We start from the raw sequence: 20,256 nt of genomic DNA, 5'->3' as shown, positions 1-20,256 counted from the left end.
AAAAAATTTAAAGTTGACAACATTAAAAATAAAATAACAGTAAATAAACTAAACTTATCAATTATCGTGATATGAAATTTAAGTTATTAACTAGAGGTTTTATGCACAGAGAATGCTCAAATAAAAAAGTGTAAGGAAAAAATGACTCTTTGTTTCTATTTGGTAAGAAGAAAAGAGAACAAGAAGGGATAGTTGTGAGATTTTGAGAAGTAGGGTTTGGATATAATTTTATTGCAATAAGTTTTATTTGTAATTCTAAAGTCTACTAAAATTAATTGTTGACTCATTGTTATGGGATATCTCATCAAATAAAAAATTATTATAAAAGTAAAATTTTAAAATTTTTAAAAAATAAAAATATGTTAAAAAAATTTTAAAATTTTTATTAGGACGAAATTAAAAATTTCAAAAAAATAAAAGTAAATATAAAAATTTAAAAATTGTTAGGTGGACTCTGATTGTATGTAATTCTTGTATAATATTTTTAATCTTAATGATATTTCAAATCTATTTATATCATCAATTATTGTTAAAAATCAATAATAACATTGTCACAACAACTCATAAATTTCTTACATTACATCTTATTAATTTCACCTTAAAAAATTAATAGAGTTCACCTTTTTACCACCTAGACACCAATGACAACTTAACTCACTTGTTTTACCATGTGAACATCCACGTAATGATTCACATAATGTTAAGGTGATCGATTGTGTAAAATTTTAATGACAGTTGACAAAATTAATGAAATTTTAAAAATCAATCTTTATAAATTATGAATAAAAATTAAAGATTACACAAAATTTACTTGATATTTACGTATAACCATTATGTTAATTAGCATACATTCATTCTTATATATCCTCGTATGTTCATTAGTATACATCCATTCTTATATATCCTCGTATATTTAAAATAATACATTCGAAGTTTGAAATTTTAAGTATTTAAATTAACCATCTCTCTATATACATCTATATTATATAATATAAATTAAAAAAATAAAACAATAAGTATAGTAGTGGGAAGAAGTCGCCTATGGGCTAGTGGAATCATGAGCCGTGAGTGAAATTGTCTTGTTAAATTACTACAAAAGTACCTTTGATTCTGATAGGACAAATGTTCATCATGCAATATAATTGCAGTTATTCTTCCACTTTAACTTTAATTTAAGTTTTTTTTTCCCTAATCAAAATTTTCATCATCATTCTTAGTAAACTTAGGGGATGTGACTTTTAATTTATAAATAAATAAATGCAAAAAGAACACCCATGGAACTGAACTAATGCCTACCTTTTCCTTTGTTCCCTTGGACTCAACTATAACCATAAGCTGACAAATTGACTTTATATATGCTGATCTTATATATATACTAGTTCTTTACAAATTAAGCTTATTTTAAGCAAATGTGATTTAATTGATTAAGGGTAAACTCTATTTATGTCTTTTGTGATTTCAATTGTTTTACATAATATATTATGAATTTTTTTATTAACACTTCATGTATTTTTTTTAATTAGTATTCTGTGAATAATTTCTATCTCCACGAAAGGTTAAACGATTAATATTTCTCAATAAACTAGCAAAAAATTATCTTTAAATGCCAACAAATAGATTAATTTTGAGTTAAGGATATTTTTGCTATTTTTCTTCAGTAAAATTAATAGCTTAATCTCTCATGAGAACAAAAATTATCCACAAAATGTTGTGTCAAGTGAGAAAAAAAATGAATATATGTGAACAAATAGATTAACTTGGAGTTGAAGATATTTTAAGATTTTTATTTAGTAAAATTAGCAATCTAACTTCTTATAAGAACAGAAATTATTCACAAAGTAGTAAATTGAAAAAAAAAATATATTCAGGTGACATTAACGAAGGAAAAAATCATAAGATATCACTTGAAATGTAAGTGAGATTTATTATTTTTTAATTAAACCGTCCATTATATTGATTAATGTGTATTTAATTTTTAATTATTTCTTTATCTGATGGCATGATTTTCGTGGGTTTGAAGTCACAGAAGGGGTGAAAGGTTGGAAGGTTGAGAATGAAGGGAGAAGAATAATCAACGTCATTGAAATTTGAACCTACAAAGGTCGAAGGAAATGAGGGGAGAAATTCTAAAGGGAATCTAGGTCGTGTGTGGATCACACGATAGGAATTTGCTTCTTCCCCCCATTGGACTTGTACGGCATCTTTAAGTTAATCCAGCCATGCACTATTCTGCCCAAGCAAGTGGGATAATTAAATTTGCAATTGCTGAGCTATCAATAAATGTAAATTATTTTTTTATCCTCTCTATATTTAAATTCATTTTTTTTCAATTAATGATGGCTTGAATTTTTCCTCAAACTAAATATTCGGATATTTTATTTTTTACTTTTACAATTAAAAGAGCAAGAATTTTCTTTTTTTGTGTTGGATATAAATCGAATTAGAGACAGATAGATACGCAATAAGAAAAGAACTTACATTTTAAATAACGTTAATGGAGACTCATTGATAATCGAAATTGATTCTATTTGTTGATGAATTGAACAAACTAATTGTTTAGATCAAAAATTTTATTCATATGAGAAAGAGATTTCAAATGCAATATTACAATATGCACAACGCAGAAAGAACTTACATTATTAATATTCAAAGTTAATATTATTTATTAATAAAATAAATAAACTAATTACTAGAATCAAACATTTTGTTCATACGAGAGGCATTTTAAACTTTAAACTTTCATTTTGAAATTATATATTGTTGATATAAATTGAACAATTACATTGTGAATAATGTTGATGAAAAATTTATTAATACTCGAATCTAATACTATTTACTATTGAAACAAACAAATTGACTATTTGAATTGAACATTTTGTTGATAAGAGAAAGAGAGAGATTTCAAAGCTATATATGTTGTTGATATAAACTATACAACATTACAACGGGTGCAACATAGAAAGAACTTACATCTTGAATAACTTCGATGAACAATCATTAGTACTCGAATGTAATACTATTTACTATTAAAGCAGACAAATTAACTATTTGAATCAAACATTTTGTTCATTAGAGAAAGATTTCAAACATAAATTTTTCATTTCAAAACTATAAATCATTGATATAAATTATAAAATATTGTAACACGTGAAACATGAAAAGAACTTATATTTTGAATCACGTCGATAAAGTATCATTAATACTCAAATCTAATACTATATACTATTAAAACAAACAAATTAACCGTCCGAATCAAACATTTTATTCATGCAATAAAGAGATTTCGAACTTAAAATTTTCATTTCAAAACTATTATGGATATAGACTATTTATCATGCATATAATAACTCTAAAAAAAGGATAAAAGAAGAAGAAAAAAAAAAAAAAGAACTCCCTGACCACCTTTCCATGGGCTGGATAGATGAGAATCTAAAACTTTAAACAATTCAAACTCCGGTCCTAACCCTCTGGCCTTGGGAATGAAATTTAGTGCAGACATTACATGGTGGAGGCCCTAAAAGTCATCGTGATCACATTGTTTAATACTATGGTATTGTTCATGCATATTTATCTTATTAATTAATTAGACGCAATCAATTAAACTATGATGAATCCATGCCCTACTTTTTGATTAATTGCAAACACACAAACACTCTTCTTAAACGGCCGAATGAGAGTTAAGAAACGTGATTTAAATCTAAACAAAACCTAGCCATCTTTCCTTTTCGGCCAAAATTTATATGATTCTCATACAAAAGAATAAATTTATGATCTTTGTTCACAATTTTTTATTCTTGTACATATGAGAGGTATAAGAGAGGAACAGAAATTCTGACTTTGAATCTTAGTCTTTTTAAAGAGAAAAATAATTACTAAATCGAGTATGAATTTGTGTATTTATGTATGATTTTTATTTATATTTTTACGAATTTATATGTCTATGTGTGTACGCATGTTTACTCGTCAAATCCAATCCCTAAGTAATAACTACTGAACTAGATAGTAATTGACTGTGTTGATCAACCCTTTTACCCTAGCTCTAGTTTTTATCATTCAATTATTTTGGATACAATTATTCCAAACTTATATAGTTAATACTAAATTTTGAAACAAACACACACACTATAAGTGTTTGAATTCTATTTTATTTTATTTTATAGAGTGTATTGTAACTTTTTTTGGGTAAAAAGTTGCAACAAAGCTAATAAAGGGGAAGAAAAATAAATTAATTATGAAAGCATCTCAAATTGAAATATTTATTCATTCTTGATTTGGCACAAAAGTTAAGGAAAACTTCTAGGTTATTGTATTTTGAATGAAAATTTTATTTTTGATATTTATTTTCAATAATGTAAAATGTTATATATATGTGTGCGTGTGCGCGCAAGTGTGTGTGAACAAGTAATAAAAAAACACAAAAAGGAGGACAAAAGAGGCTGAGATGGGAACAAAGAAAGTAAAGGAAGAATTTGATAAATAAAATATAATTGAGTAAAATAATACAGGTATAATTACTTTAAGAACTTTTGAATTATTTAAAATAAATTTAAATAAGTCATTAGTCTTCTATTACATTCAAATCAAACTTTTATATTTTTATTTTAAGTCAAAAAGATCCTACACTAATTGTTATTAATCAAAATATCCTTTCTCAATTTTTATCCATGTGACATAATTTGAAAAATAAAAAATATTACATGATCATGTCATAATATCACATCATTATTATTTATTATAACATGTTAATATGCAATGTTTAACATATAAATGACAAGTGACATTGTAATTAATAATAATTAATAAATTATTATTTATAAGTATTTATTTAATTTAAAATAAAATTATAAAAACTCGATGAATGTAATAAAAAATTAAACATTTATTTAAAAATTTCAAGTACAAATATATAGTTTAATGCACACTTTTCTTAATATTATCTTCGGCCCCAGGGCCCAAATCGGCCCAATAAACTTGGAATAAAAGTCCTTGGGCCGTATGTCAGGCCCACTTTGTTCTTCATTCCTTGACCGTGCGCTTATCATTTTCCTCCCTGGAACTTTCCTACTTCCAAAACTTCCAACTAACAAACATAACGGTATTTTCTCATTCTCTTAATTTTTCCCATTTTCGCGCTAATAATAACCCAAAATTTTCCTTTTTCTTTTTTTTTTCCCTGTTTGACTGGTTAAATTAACTTTCAATTGTGTGCTTATAACCTGTTTGATGAAATGCGCAGTAGAGGAATGGACGTGGCTCATTGCTATTTAGAAGGCAATGCCGATGCCGTGGAGTTCTGCCCGCACGAAGGTTACCAACACGTGCTAGCGGCTTCGACTTACACGCTGCAAGAAGGCGACCAACCGAGCCGAGCCGGTAGTATTTCATTGTTTGATGTGAATGCTGAAAAGGGTAATCTCGAATTGTTTCATCGGGTGGATACCGCTGGGATTTTTGATATTAAGTGGAGCCCTGTCGGAGGCAATGTGGGTCCTCTCCTTGCTCAAGCTGATGCTGATGGGTACTTGAAAATTTACAGTTTAGAGGGTCGCTCTGATGGAGAGGAAGGTAGTAGAGGTATTGTTTCAAGTTATGTGGAGCTGTGTGTGTGTGTGTTAGTCCTGTTGTGTTGATGACTGAAAGTTATTCATACTTTATCAAACTTACTTTGCTACGGTTGGAAATCCGCGTTGTCATTGGATTGAAGATTCTAATGATTGAATATCTTCCATAGCAGGACCACTAAAAAAATTTGGGGAAAAGAAACAAAGATCATGCTTTTTACGCTGTAATGTTCATTTCATCGTGTTGTTTAATGCATAGTAATGGACTTAAAGGGAGTAATTATGGCTTAGGTATTAAAAATTTCCATTAACTGGGAAAAATATATAAGATACTTGAATTGATGGTATAATTTTACTCTAGAGACCCTTACTTGTAGCATGTATACAAACATATATGAACTTTTAAAATTATTTCTTTCTACTTTAGGTTAGTGTCAGAGCATGCTAATACTGGCGTTCAGTTCAAATTGCCATCCGTCTTCTGCTACTACTTCAAATTTTGCTCCTTGTTACAGAGTGATTGGCAAACATTGGAGTAGTGTAAAATTGATTCAAAATGTGCTATGCATCTAATTAAAGTTTCTGTGGTAATAAAAGGGGGAAAGCATATTTTTGGCGCTTGAGTGAACTTTAACAACTTTTGCCCTATGACTAATGCTTTAGCTAACTAACCTTAACTCTTTTCGAGTTAATCATGGCCATAAAATGTACAATATTACTCTGTTGAGCAAATATATCCTAAGCTATGTCATGTGAGCATCTGCAGCTAGAGGAAGAGAGTTTATTCATCATTAAGTTTGATTATCATTCTAAGCTTGTACACATTCGATATGATCATGTGAATTCAATTGCTTATTTAGGACTGTTCCACAATTGTTTTTAATATTTTTAATTCTACATCAAGTTCTTCGCATTTAAAATTATTCTTCTATTGCTATTGTTAGAGAAAGCATGTTGCTTATGGAGCATGAGATTAGATTTTTTTTGTTTTATAAATGCATTTTATTTTTTTCTTAAATTTATTTATGTTCGATGCAGGAGGCCTTCTTAATGCAGTCAGTGGTGAAAAAATCAGCTCCTCCATGTGCCTTTTCCTGGATTGGAACCCATCGGCCACATCCATCTCCGTTGGTCTATCAGATGGTTCTGTCTCAATAATTTCCCTTGTAGAGTCTGGAATAGAAACATTACAAGAGTGGAAGGCACATGATTTTGAACTATGGACAACTTGCTTCGACTTTCAACAACCACAGTTAGTATATACAGGATCTGATGACTGCAAATTTAGTTGTTGGGATATGCGGGATAGTCCAGCCCAGATGGTATTCCAGAATTCCAAGGTCCATAAAATGGGAGTTTGTTGCATTGCCAAGAGCCGCTGTGATCCAAATATCATCCTTACAGGTAGCTATGACGAGTACTTGAGGGTATGGGATCTAAGGTCGATCTCAAGGCCAGTAAATGAAACTTCAGTTTGTCTTGGGGGAGGAGTTTGGAGAATCAAGCACCATCCTTTTGTGTCAGGCTTGGTCTTGGCAGCTTGTATGCATAACGGATTTGCAATTGTCAAGATTGGAGGGGAGAAACCTGAAGTTGTTGAAACTTACAATCAGCATGGCTCGCTTGCATATGGGGCAGATTGGCAAAAAGATAAATTATTACCAGTAGGCAAGACCAAGAGTACTATTGTAGCCACTTGCTCATTTTATGACCGTCTTCTTCGCATATGGATGCCAAAAAGTGATATTTGCTGCATTTAAGGACATCTCATTCGTTGAGTTCACATCGAACCAAAGATGTTGGTTTACAAAATCTTTTTTCAAACTTAGTTAGATATGTATTGCCTACATATCAAATCTTTGTTGTTTCCAATTATTCATGACAGGTTGTTTTGCCCAAGATATGCAATTATGCATGAAAATTCTGTGTCAAGTGGGGCTCAGACATCTACCCTTAAAACGAGGGCTTTCATATGCTACCCTATCAATCAATTATTTAATCAGGGAGAATTTAAAAGTGTGATTAGTATAGATTTACAGAGGAAGTAAAAAGGTTAGGAGCATTATCTTAAAAAACCTTTCGGCACTGAAATACTTATGTAGCAGACATAACTTTCTCTATATTATTTGGTTATTGATCCTTTTTTCGTTTATACTCAACTGGAATCCAAATGTCTGCTTCTTTTGCTGAGCTGCTCAAGACTGGTTTTAGCCTTGCCTGTATCACAGCATCAAGAGCATTCTTCCTTGAAATGCATACAGTTAAAGTACTTCAGTTAGAAAGCCTTTTACAAATTTGGGAGGGGAGTATTCACGTGTGAGTAGTGGCAATTGGTGGGCCTGAAACGGTCCTTGTTCCTTTTGTTCTTTTCTTTTGGGATAAGATTCCAATGCTGCAGTTGATATAGCTAGCAACATGAGGATAATTCGCTATTTGAAGCCATCTTCGAGGTACTGTTACTTCTCAAAAGTTCTGTTCTTTTTCTTTTGTTATTTTCTTATGCATCGACCAGGAAACAAGGATTTGGCCGTTTTGTGACTTTCTGTTACAGTACAATCTGCCAACTCATTACTGCATTCGATGATACCTTGACTAAATACTGAAAGATTCAATATGTTCATTCTTGTAATCTTTCTGCACCTGTTGTCAGAAATGATTAAAACAACTGAGGAACATGCTGCACATTCTGGGTTATGCAAAATGTTAAGTACCCGACATTTATTTGCGAAGGATTCTTCATTTGAAAAATTGGAATATGTGTTAAAAAGCATATGTTCATGGGCCTCAGATGGCCTGAAATGATCTTATTTTGTGCTATTTGGTTCAGCTTGACCTTGGGTTTGTAACTTGTTCAAACTTCCTTATTGTAACAGTGTCACGGTCTCTTTAGGGAATCATGAAAATCTCATATCAATTGTGTATTAGAATACAATTAGATATTTAAATATTCACACTATCTTCAACTTGTGAGACGTATATTTTTAGAATAAAACTGTGAAGCTCAATAGGCCAAAATAAACATATCTTGTAAGTTGGTGTGGACCATGATAATTAATATCAAAATCGAGTTGTAAATTTCATATCAACTATGTACTAGAATACATTGAATATTTAAATGTTCACGCTTCTTTTTGCTCATGGGAATTTTGCAAAGCATCCTCTTCCTAAGGGCTGTATCCGTATGTATGCCAGTTGTTCACCTTTTGGATTGCTATTGTCTGGTAATTAATGTATGACCATCCATTCTTTTTAACCCATTCTCTTGAAATAATGTTATGCCTAACCTAGGGTTTTTTCTTTTAACACTGCACTTGTTGAATCCAGCTTGCTTTGCTGTGCCCATTTGGTATCAGTCCATTTCTCCATGGCAAAAACTATTCTCTCTTTTTGTCTTATATCTTATAGCTATCATGTCTTATTGTCTATTATATATATATATATTTGCTCTGTTCTTTCTCAAAAAAGAGTCGTGGGAGAGGAATGGAAGGGGCACTGCTAATAGGTAAGGAGATAATGTTTCTGAGGTTGTGCTTCAAAACCAATTTATCTTATTGGAAACTGCTGCTGCAATTTGTCAATTTAAATGATGAGGTCCTCAACCACCTTCTTTCTCTGTCTTTGCCATTTTGTTTCCTTACTCTACTGTGGGCCTAACTCACCAGGTGACACCTACACTTCCTTGTCTGTTAAAGCCCTCTTTTCTCTTTTACATTCATTGTTGAAAATGATGCCTCTCTGAATCAGCTTTGAATAGTAACCATCATTGAGAATTTAATTGTTGCCTCTAAATCTTCGGATGATTCATTAATCTTTTCCTAATTTAGTCTGTCTCACAGTAAAACTGATAAGTTATTGAGTTCAAATCTTACCATATGTTTGTAAATTTGAGTGTACGATTTACGTAAGATATAATATATCTTTTAATACGAAAAAATAACAATTTATTTATTTCTGAATTTTCTTTATTTTCTTTTATAAAAAATGATAAATTGATCAATAAATCAGGAAAAAAATGTGAGACATTTGTTTTTTACTCAAACATAGCTGAATAAAATGAGGTCATTCAATGGAATAAAGAAGGGTTGATTTTACTGGTATCTTGTTTAATTTCGAATGTATGATTCCGAATTTTCTTTTGTATAAAAAAATGGTAAACTGGTCAATGAATTAAGAAAAAAACCGTGGGTCATGTTACTGTAGGCTTGTTATTGGCTGTATAAAATGGGGTCGTTAAATGGAATCTGCTCAAGCTGTACACTACACAAATTTAATGACAAACGCAATAAAAATGGCCATTTTCTGGATAAAACATGGTATCTGTCTTGAGAGAGCTCCACGTCCACGTGAAAGTGTTTCTCTTATCAAGTGAAAAGACAAAGGCAAATCAAACAGAAATTGAGGCCACCAATATATATGCATTAAGCTTGATGTTTGTCCAAAAATATGTTGAACACCCTTGGCCTTCCTATTCTTCATGTGAGCATTTGTCAATGTCGGACCACTGTTAGCTATTAATTCCAACACGAAAAAATGGGTTTTTCTCTGTTAATGTTTATGAATCAGAAAATTCAATTCCTGTATGAATCTGCCTCACATCAAATGTTATTATGAAGAGAATTGGCAAATGGTCTACTTCCTTGGAAGAAATAATAAATTGGTTTGTGGTAATGAGTCAAAGTTCCCCAAGGAGTAGGCAAGGTGGAGTACTTATCAATCAGCAGGATTGCAAACTGGAAAGCAATAAGCATTGAATTAAATGCTCCAAGTTATAGGCAGTGGCATCATAACTGTACCATATGTTGAAAAATTTGTAAACTCCTTGCTCTTTGTTAAACTAATTCACGGTACCAATGCTTTTCTGACATCACCCGGCATAAAAACCAAAGAGTTTTGGTATGTCAAAGTTAGGCTGGATGGTTGATACTGAATCTAGGTAGCAGTAAGTACACTGACTTGAGAGGAGCAAAAGCTTAATGCTCTCTCCCTCTGAGATTTATTTGCACTGTAATTTTTTTTTCAAGCCCCTCTGGCATGACTTTTAACCAAAAAACAGCAGTTGATACTCCTTGGGCGTCTGTCCTAATTTAGTGCAAATCCTCCTTGGAATCTCTCAACCTCTCTCTCTCTCTCTCTCTCTCTCTCTCTCTCTCTCTTGCTTATCTACGCGAAACACAACCTGTCCTAGAGTGTCAGTTTCATGTGCACTATTCTTAAACTGGTAAACTATCATCAACCACTACCATTACTCACCTTCTAAACCACTCTTATTGCCAATAATCTGCGTCTTCTTCCCTTTCTTTGGTCTCCACCACATTTTTGCCAACATTATTATCCCCACATAATGCATTAATTCGATTTCTCTCCTTATTTTTTGAACGTTGTAGGCAGACCCCACAATAATGGCTCCCTTTTCCTGATGGAATTCTAGCCTGTACGTCTTTGAGACTTCAGTCTGGTCTCTGGAGTCTCCTCTGAAATGGGTTTGCTCAAGGTGTCATGTGTGCTTTTGCTTAGTTTGGTTTTTTCAGCTTTGTCTTTCAAAGGGAATTGTGACGGTTCAGAGTTCTCAGTGAAGTTCTTAAGGGCTCCTCATGCATTATCTCACCTTAGCTCAGCCAAATTTGTCTTCGAAGTTTTGGGAGGTGGCAATGGCACTTGCTCAGACTGTAGCATCACTTGCAAGGTTGGTTTGTTAGTGACACTGCTTGCTACATTTGCTCATTTACAGTTCTTGGTTATTCTCTCTCTCCTAGTTAAATTGTTCAACTTCTTTTCAACGTTTTAGAATCTAATATTGGCAAAGTTGCACAGAAACTAAGTAGCATTACCTTGTTTGAATTATTCTACCCTTTTTTTTTGTTCAGGTTTCTACTGTTCCTCTCTACTATACTGGAACTGAAGAAACTGCTCATGATTTTGACTCATTTAGTCAAGAATTTGTTGAGAATTCTTTTTCCGATTGCTAACTCCTTTCCTATGATGCCATGAATGCAGCTGGATTATGGCTCTGCTTCAGACTGTGGAGCTAGAAAGATTTTGTACTCAGGCTTGCCGGATGGAAACCACACATTTGGGGTCTGCATAAATGGCTCTCAAGGAGCTGGCTGCAGTAGCTATAACTGGACTGTTGGTTAAGAAACCTTCCTTTATCCTTTATAAGTTGTAATCATCTTTTCTCCTATCTACAACAAGTCACTTACATAATCAACTTTGCTCATACCATAAAAGTCTTCGAACGAGTCCTCTTCCAACGCATTGTGCAATGCACCAGAAATGTGTCAGCTTGAAATGTTTTGCAAAATCATCTTGGATTTCTGAACTCCCAATCTTTTATGCACCAGAGCTTTTTCCAACTTTAGTATCTTTGTATTTTTGCTTTAATATCTTTCTTCTCAATTCTTTTTGTTTCTTCTTCTGAAGACATTCAACGGGACCTCCTGCTATATGCATGAATTGCTGTTTGTGTAAAAGACCATGTTTGCTTTCTGTAAATCTTGCAGAAACTGCAGCTATCATTCTTCTGATATTTTAACTCAAGTTTGCACATGTTGCCAATTATAGTGGATTTGGTTCCTGTCTAGTCCTTTACTAAGGCCAATTCTACCTTACTTTTGCAGACACAGTCCCTCCCACAGCATATGTAACCTCATCGGCACCTTTCACAAATGCTCTAAATGTTTCTGTAAATATTTCTTTCACTGAATCTTGTCCTGGTGGAGGAGGTTTCAGATGTTCGTCTGTAAATGATTGCAATGTGAGTAGGTGCTTAAATTCTTTTAAATTAACTGGTGTTGTTCATAACTGCAGAACCTGGGGTAACCCCTTTGCTTTCCATCTACTAAAGTTTGGTTAGTTGATCGACAACAATGTATGATCACAACGCTGTCAAGAGTGTTTTCTGTGATGTTGTGATGTGTCTTTTAATGATTTTCCTTGTCATTTTTCTCTTAAGATCAGTCATTAGTCTTTTATATCAGTTTATGCAAAAAATTAGTGACCAAATTCTAACAAAGAAGTCTGCATCTCTTTGCAGCTGCTTGTTTATGGTGCTGGCCAAGTTGTACCCTCATCACTCATCATTCTGGAGCCAAACCTCAAGTATTCCCTTTTGGTGGCCATATCATCTGCTGCTCAGTATGGACGATTGGTATTGGTAATGGACAGGAGTTTTTGTACTGATTCTGCTGGGAACACATTTACTAGATCAGCAAATTCAAGTTTTCAGGTGCATTTTGGTGAGTTTTCTTGTTTGTTTATTCTTATACTAATTATCATCGTATGCCAGATAAAATTCCTTCAAAAGTAATCTCTGTTTCAATCTTTAAATATGGTTATAAGTGATATAAAAGCTTCTCTAAAGTTGTTCATCTTTTTTATCTCACTTAAAGTTCACATTATCTCCTTTCCAGCAGGAAGTTATTGGAAAGATCTTTAACATTTTGTAGTTATATAAGAATGCTTTCACATTAAAATGATGGGACCATTGTATAAATTTCTTTGAAATAGGGTTGTTAGGAGCCAGATAAAAGAATGTTACAAACTGGTCAAGTCTGTCCTTTGCCATGTTGGACAATGAAAATTCTATCAAGTATTACTTGGCTGCTTTGAGTGTTCTTTTGTTCCCACTTTTTTCAGTTTGAGATGTATTTACTCATAAATTGTTGACATGTTCTAACCCTAACTTGATGCTTGTGGCTGGTTGTGTTTCACAGATAGAAGAAGTGTATTTGTTGACCTGAGGACTCATGTTCCTGAGAAATTGCTTCAAGTTAATAGTAAAATTAGAACAGTGCGGGCAACCAATAATCATAATAACCTGAAGGTGTACCTATACTTCTCAGCACCTATTCTCAATTCATCAGCTGAGATTCTAAGTTCTCTGAACATAAGGCAGGGTAGGCTTCTTCCCATCAGTGGAGAACATCATGGGAATCGCAGATTCGGCTTTCTGGTTAGTCAGTCAGTTCTATAGTTTTCACTCATCATTGCTGTACAAACAGGTTTTGCCTTTGGTTTATCTATTTAATATTCTCAAGTCATTTCATTGTTTCCTTTCAGGTTGCTAATATATCTGATATTGCTATAGTAACAATAAGCCTCACTCCAAACTCTACAATAAGCAGACAGGGGACTCCCGTTTCTCCTGTGGCACCAGTTACTTTCCTATATGGTACAAGCTACATTTCTAAAAGAAGTTATAAAGAAATTCACATCTCATAGGGGATAAAGTTTACTTTCAGTGTTTCCCCTATTCTCTTCAAAATTGAAAATATTTCCAGTAAGAAGAAGATTCTAATATTCCATGGAGTTAAATCATTATATGTTGGATACTAGATGCATTAAATGCCTACTGACATGGACATAGATGTGATCTTCAGATTCTCAGAGGACTGCTGTGAGATTAAGCACAACATCTCACATGAGGACACGAGAACACAATGTCCCGATTTCCATAAAATTCATGAAGCCAGTTTTTGGGTTTAACTCGTCTTTGATATCCATCTCAGGAGGGCGTTTGCAGAGGCAAGTAATTTCTCATTACCAACCTCTATTTGGCTAGTCTATGTAGGAATATAAACTGCAGCTCAGAATTCAAGAGGCTGATTTTGTTTTCCCTGCTTTGATGCATTCCAGCTTCCATGAAATCAGTAGAAGCATATATGCTGCAGAAATACAAGCAGATGATGATGTTGTTTCTGTCAATATCCCTGAAAATGTAACTGGGGATGTTGCTGGAAATAAAAATTTGGCGTCTAATGTTCTCCAAGTGAGGCACTGTAAGGATCTTTTCCCACTTTTCCCTGTTAATTGCTGAGTGAAAATATACCAAGTCCTTGATGTTTGCTATACCAACTATATGCAGATTCTATACCTATAATTTCTTCTGTGATTTCCATCTTTGCAACTGCTGCTTTTTTGTTGACTTGTTTTGCTGCGGGGCTTCTCACCATGTCAACTGCAAGCCTTCAATCCGTTGGGGCATTTTCAAGACCGTCTTTATCTTTGTCATCTGACCCTGCAAGGGTTCTCTTTGTATGATACCAAACTCATCAGAACTCTTTATTTTATTTCCAGAACTTAACTAATCTCTCTTATATGACGAACATACATAAGATTTCATGCAACTCTTATAATGCTTTTGACTAGTCATGCAATATTTGATTAAGCTTCATGAACCTCAGACCAACAAAAAGTTTCATGAATGGATTGTGGAGATCGTTCAATATTGATGTTTTCTCATTTTCAAGTAAAAGTATAAAAACAATAGTGACAAACAATTCCATTCTCTTGCCTTTCTTTTTCTGCAGAGAAGTGCATGCCACATTCAGGTTTTTGCACTGTCTAGGTGGTTGGCAGTCACATTGCCAGTTGAGTATTATGAACTTGCAAGGAGTTTAGAGTGGAGCATCCCTTATTTTAGTCTCCCATGGGAAACTGGGCACATTCAGCCTGTTATGATGGGTTCAAGCCCCAGTGACGGTTCGACTTCTTTTTTTTCCCGAGCATATGATTGGGAAATATCCAATAGTTTTCAACCAAAACAAGAGGAATTCAAAGTAGCTGCTAATGTATATGGTTTACCACTTAGTGCAATGGAATACAGATCATTTTTTGAGGTCAGAAATCACTTATTCCTCATGAAAAAAGCTCGTACCTTTACATTGAACACCATTTAAGTAACAGAGGTGTATTTTATGTGAGCAGAACCAAAGCATGAAACCAGAAGCAGATTATATTTTGGATAAGCTGCATTCAAATGGGTACGTTGTCAGCATATACCTTCTTTTGTCTTTCCAACGAACTCTTCTATTGCTAAATGGATCTTGCAGACAGAGTAATGCAGAAACAATTGACATGAGTTTAATTGTTTCCTGCAAGCATATAGACAAAGTACAAAGTTCAAAGTTGACAGTTTCCTGCAAGCATATGGTCAACACCATGCCATCATGGTCAATGCCATTGTCAGAATTTTTAATAGAGACAACCTGAAGGTGTTAATGATTGGTCTAACATCAACAAGTTTTGAGAGTACAAGTACTCAGTTCATACAAATTATAGTAAAAGGACTAAATTCAACATTTTTGTAAAGCACATATACTAAATGTCAAGAAAGGTTATAGAATTTCATGCACATTTCTCTACTTTGCTGGAAACTGAAAAGTATCTTAGTAATTATAAAAATGCTGATTTTGGTAGCAATGGCCAATGATGGATATGAGTGTGTGTGTGTGTGTGAATGTATGTATGTATGCATTTTGAATACTTCTTACAAAGGTTAAAGTACTAACAATGTATATCGATAATATATCCTGTTTTTCTCATCTGTGTAGGTGGAGGGATTTTGATAGAAGCTTGTTCTGGTTAGCTGTAATTGGTGGCAGTTTGGTACTGCTGCATGTTTTTCTCTATTTCATTCTGAAGTGCAAGAGGAGAGATTTTGAAAAGCAGGGGAGTTACGGAGCACTAATATTTCCTAGATTTGAGATATTTCTTGTAATTCTTGCACTACCTTGTATCTGCCAGGCTTCTGCTGCTCTAGTTGCAGGTATCTTAAACATCACAATGTTTCCCTTAACTATGAGCAAAGTTAAGCATTCATGGATAAGTAAAGGATTTCAAAAAGAAACTCCTCAAATTATGTTCATCTGTTGTAAAGGATTTAAGTTAAGGTGGTGCACAACATGGAGAGAGTTATAGTTATAAGTGAAAGGAATAGTTGGAATTTCTTATAATGTTGTTGAAAAAGCTTGCTGATTTTCCCTCTGCTACATGGTTATATATTCCTTTACTGCATGTCTACATCATAGCAATGGCCAAAACAGATCTTGAGAAACATGAAAATGTTTTTCCATTGATACTGACTGTGAAAATTCCTGTTTAGACATCTTTACTCATTTGAAAACTATTTGACTGGGACATTACCTTTTCCAACTTTTGTGTTTCAAGGAGGAACCCCTTCAGGAGTTGTAGTTGGGATTCTGCTGCTGGGTGTTGTGGCTTTCGTACTGCTGTCATTACTATTGTTCCTGTCTGTCGGAATCACACTTGGAAAGCTGCTTCAATACAAGGAAGTCCATCGAGAAGGCCAGCAGTTTCACTGGTATCAAGATATCATCAGAGTGACTCTTGGTCCTGGTAAACGAGGCCAGTGGACTTGGAAAAAGAAAGCCAACTCTGTCCACCTAACCATGTTCGGCCCTCTGTTCGAAGATTTGAGAGGTCCTCCAAAATACATGGTCTCGCAGATATCTGGTGACAATCCCAGCAGACAGGGTGACCGTATCATTGCTTCTGATGATGAAACAGAAGATGCTGAAGCACCTTTCATTCAGAAGTTGTTTGGGATACTCAGAATATACTACACACTGCTAGAATCTGTGAAACGAGTTTCTCTGGGAGTTTTGGCTGGTGCCTACTTGAATAACTGGTTGTCTAAAACTCCAGTAGTTATCTTGTTATGCATTACCTCTTTTCAGCTTTTCTTCCTTGTTCTTAAGAAGCCTTTCATTAAGAAAAAGGTACAGTTGGTTGAAATCATCTCTCTTTCCTGTGAAGTGGGTATGTTTGCCACTTGTTTTGTTCTCTTGGAGAAGGAATTTTCAGCTGGGGGTGAGACTAAAATTGGAATCTTCATGCTTATGTTATTCCTATTTGGATTCTTGGCACAAATGATTACTGAATGGTATGCTTTGTATGAACAAACAAAGCAAATAGACACTGCTAGGAACTCTTTCCTGACAGGTTTGAAAATAGCTTCAATTGGATTTCTCCTGTATTTCATCCCTCAGAAATTGATGAAAAGCTTTGAAAGCAACTTCCCAGCATTTCAACGTGGGGGTGAAGTCACAGCGGATACAGGTGTTCCTTCCGACAGGATGCGGAGTACTTCTGGGAGCAGGAGCTCTGGCACACCAGAGAAACCATGGCCAAAACAACTAAGGGAAATGGCAAAGGCTAGCTTTAGTAAAGATGGAAGCAAAGTCCCAACTGATCCTTCAAGCAGCGGAACCAAATGGAGTGGGTTCTGGGGGACAAAAAGGAGTGGGAGCTCTTCTCTAAGTTCCTCTTCGGATATGAAGTCAAAGTCGAAAGGGTTGTACAAAGACTTAGAAGCCATTTTTGCATCCAAATGATGCCTATACATCCCCAAAAACTGGAAGAAAACTTGAGTTTTATTCAGAGTTTTTCTAACCTTCCAGCAGAGGAATGTAGAGCTGAGACAACCACCTCTTGAAATTCTGCAATTGGTAATTCAAAATTGGGCAAATGTTCCAAATCATAGCTTTATAGGAATAATATCATGGCTTCCTGTGGCTTCTGCACAGACACAAAAGTCCATTGTTTAGTTTTACCATTTATGGATATTGAAGTTCCAGTAATATAATTCTTTCTAATGCTTTGAAATTGCTGATGCACCCAACTTTATTGTTTCTCAAGCATTCAACATGGTAACAAAACCAATGCTAGTCCTGACAAAAAAGAATGAATTTTCCCTTTGAAAAATTTGCATGTATATATAAAGCATAGCTAGTTAAACCTGAAGTGAGAGTTTGGACACAGGTGATCTCAATGCCCCTTAAGTTGATGATCTTCATGTGCAAAGCCCTCCCATTTTCCCCATTTTTTTTCTCTTTTCTTGCAGAAGCTGGCCAGGTGGTGCAGCCATTTTCTGCCACCAATGGTGCATGTAAATGGACCTTGAGACACCTGGTCTCAGCTTTGGCTCTACACAGCTACACGTTTAAAACACCAGGAAACAAGATAAATAGCCAGGTGATCCGGTGTTGTTGCAATTCAAGCAAAAAGACCAAAAAAGAAAGAAAAGAAAAAACAAACCCTATCTCTAGAAGTGGCACTAAAGAAGGTCGAGGAGATTGTTTTCTGCAACCCTGTTGTTGTCTTCAGGTACTCAACTGTTTTTGACTAGAAAACTAGATGGAAAAGGAAATTTGACAGCAGTTTACAAGGTCATTGAACTGGATGAACAAAGTAAGAAGCTAGAGCATGTTTACTGTAAACAAAGTTCTCAACATTTGTTTTGTACTATGTTATTTTCTGAGGAAATTTCGTGCGTATAGAAAGGTGATGGACGGGAGATGCAACAAGCTCTAGCTGAGTGGAATCGTCAGGGGACAGTGCCTAAAGTGTTCGTTGCAGGAAAGCACATCGGTGGCTCTGACGGTAAGTCCAACAGGATCTCTCTACTTACTGTGTTATAAAATTTCAACAGTTCTCTAGGTTTTGCCATTGCAGCCGTGGTGGCTAAGTATGAAGCTGGGGAGCTGCTGCACCTTCTTGTAGCTGCCGGCTCCATGCCCAACATACAACTGTGAACCTGCTGTACTACTCAACTAAGAGCTGCAACCCACATTATCAATGTATCTGTTTCTAGATTATTATGGAAATTTTACCAAACACTATCTAATTCCTGTTTTATTTGGAGTTAATTCACAATTCTATGAGTACTAATCTTAAGAACTCATTAACAATCAAAAGCCTACATCACAGTTTCCTTACCAAGCTTAAGAAATCATTAAGAATCAAAAGCAAGAATGACATGCTTGCCGCTGCAATACCTTGATTAACTTCAGTTTTACACGATATTCCGCTAATATAAATGATAAATTAAATTCAATATAATTGAATTACAGTAATAAAATTTAGTAATAACTCATAGCATATTAATTATTTAATCTTAAAGTTTAACCTGATAATCTCATAATATATTAGTGATTTAATCTTAATTTCATAAACTAATAAAGTTTAAATCGATAATCTCAAACATGAAATAAATGTTTTTTATTGACATAAAATATTATTTTAATTATAATTTTATATGTTAAAAATTCATTTTATATATTTATGAAAAAAATATAAAAAATACATGAATAATTTACTCGAACTAAATATTATATTAAAATGAGTTTGAATCCTCCTTACAAATTAGAAACATCTGAATCTTAAATTAAATTTTGATTTTTTAAAAAAATGTTTTATGTTTGTGAGATGCATAAAGTGGCTTATCTCACAGAGGACAGTAAAAAAGTTAAAAATCCAAAACTAAATCAAATATTACCAAATAGGACTATGATTCTATACTAATCATGATTTTGATCAGACAATCTATGGAAGTTGACTTTTGTTAAGTTGATGGTTTTGGTTTGCATTGGCAAATTCTGCAGTAAGATCATTATTTTTTAACTGGTTAAAGATCATCTAATCAATGAGATTAAATTGCAGTCATTGATTTAAAATCCATAAAGAAATCGGTAAACAAATTCATCTGGTTAATAAAAAAAATAAAATTAAAAAAATTAAAGAGTTAGGAGAGATTAGAACTCTCTTCGACAGAGTGAGTTCTTTTTGGATGGAGGAATTTTTTTTTGTAATATTTTGTTGTGAGTTTCCTGGTTAAGTTTATTTTCCTTCACTCTCAAATTCACCTTTAATTAACGGGCAATTTTGTTGCAGCAAGTTTACAATAGCAAGCCATCCTCAGTCTGAGAGTTTCCAGGACAAGAGACTCTACCAAGAGCTACTTTTAAAGCAATGACTACGGGCATGATATATTTCCTTAGTGTAGGGTTTTGATCAATGGCCTTGGACATGGGTATTTAGTGTTTACTAAAAATAGAGGCCTTTTTCACATGTATATTGTTTTAAGGAAACTATGCCGTTTCAAAACTTAGTGGCA

The 20,256-nt window shown here is 33.8% G+C and overlaps 2 protein-coding genes across 4 annotated transcripts; both read left to right on the top strand.

The window, feature by feature from the left end:
* Positions 1-5,019: 5,019 nt before the first annotated feature.
* Positions 5,020-8,290, top strand: LOC18603935 (Transducin/WD40 repeat-like superfamily protein). Of its 2 annotated transcripts, none has more exons than XM_018116905.2 (3): positions 5,020-5,095; positions 5,237-5,565; positions 6,600-8,290. In XM_018116905.2, the coding sequence occupies exons 2-3, from the start codon at positions 5,244-5,246 to the stop codon at positions 7,319-7,321; spliced, it is 1,044 nt and encodes a 347-aa protein (XP_017972394.1). In that variant the 5' UTR covers positions 5,020-5,095; positions 5,237-5,243; the 3' UTR covers positions 7,322-8,290. The 2 variants fall into 2 exon arrangements, with proteins under 2 accessions (XP_017972394.1, XP_017972393.1); XM_018116904.2 differs by having other exon boundaries at positions 5,237-5,574; positions 6,600-7,720.
* Positions 8,291-10,760: 2,470 nt separating this feature from the next.
* Positions 10,761-17,966, top strand: LOC18603934 (uncharacterized). Of its 2 annotated transcripts, XM_018118133.2 has the most exons (13): positions 10,761-11,244; positions 11,556-11,691; positions 12,179-12,315; positions 12,595-12,796; positions 13,274-13,512; positions 13,620-13,731; positions 13,940-14,084; positions 14,196-14,338; positions 14,425-14,594; positions 14,870-15,178; positions 15,267-15,322; positions 15,893-16,107; positions 16,509-17,966. In XM_018118133.2, the coding sequence occupies exons 1-13, from the start codon at positions 11,038-11,040 to the stop codon at positions 17,693-17,695; spliced, it is 3,258 nt and encodes a 1,085-aa protein (XP_017973622.2). In that variant the 5' UTR covers positions 10,761-11,037; the 3' UTR covers positions 17,696-17,966. The 2 variants fall into 2 exon arrangements, with proteins under 2 accessions (XP_017973622.2, XP_088660793.1); XM_088804667.1 differs by lacking the exon at positions 10,761-11,244 and having other exon boundaries at positions 11,582-11,723.
* The last annotated feature ends 2,290 nt before the right edge of the window (positions 17,967-20,256 follow it).

This window comes from Theobroma cacao, chromosome 3 (assembly GCF_053813885.1).
Source record: "Theobroma cacao isolate CCN51 chromosome 3, ASM5381388v1, whole genome shotgun sequence".
Taxonomy (NCBI): Eukaryota; Viridiplantae; Streptophyta; class Magnoliopsida; order Malvales; family Malvaceae; genus Theobroma; species Theobroma cacao.
Note: the sequence above shows the minus strand (reverse complement) of the source record. Positions and strands in the feature narration are given on the sequence as shown.

Coding starts and splice junctions, on each gene's coding strand:
- LOC18603934 (XM_018118133.2), top strand. CDS start 11,038: ATGGGTTTGCTCAAGGTGTCATGTGTGCTTTTGCTTAGTTTGGTTTTT. Junction 12,797..13,273: donor AAGTTTTCAGGTGCATTTTG/GTGAGTTTTCTT, acceptor TGTGTTTCACAG/ATAGAAGAAGTGTATTTGTT. Junction 15,323..15,892: donor GATAAGCTGCATTCAAATGG/GTACGTTGTCAG, acceptor TCATCTGTGTAG/GTGGAGGGATTTTGATAGAA.
- LOC18603935 (XM_018116904.2), top strand. CDS start 5,244: ATGGACGTGGCTCATTGCTATTTAGAAGGCAATGCCGATGCCGTGGAG. Junction 5,575..6,599: donor TGGAGAGGAAGGTAGTAGAG/GTATTGTTTCAA, acceptor TGTTCGATGCAG/GAGGCCTTCTTAATGCAGTC.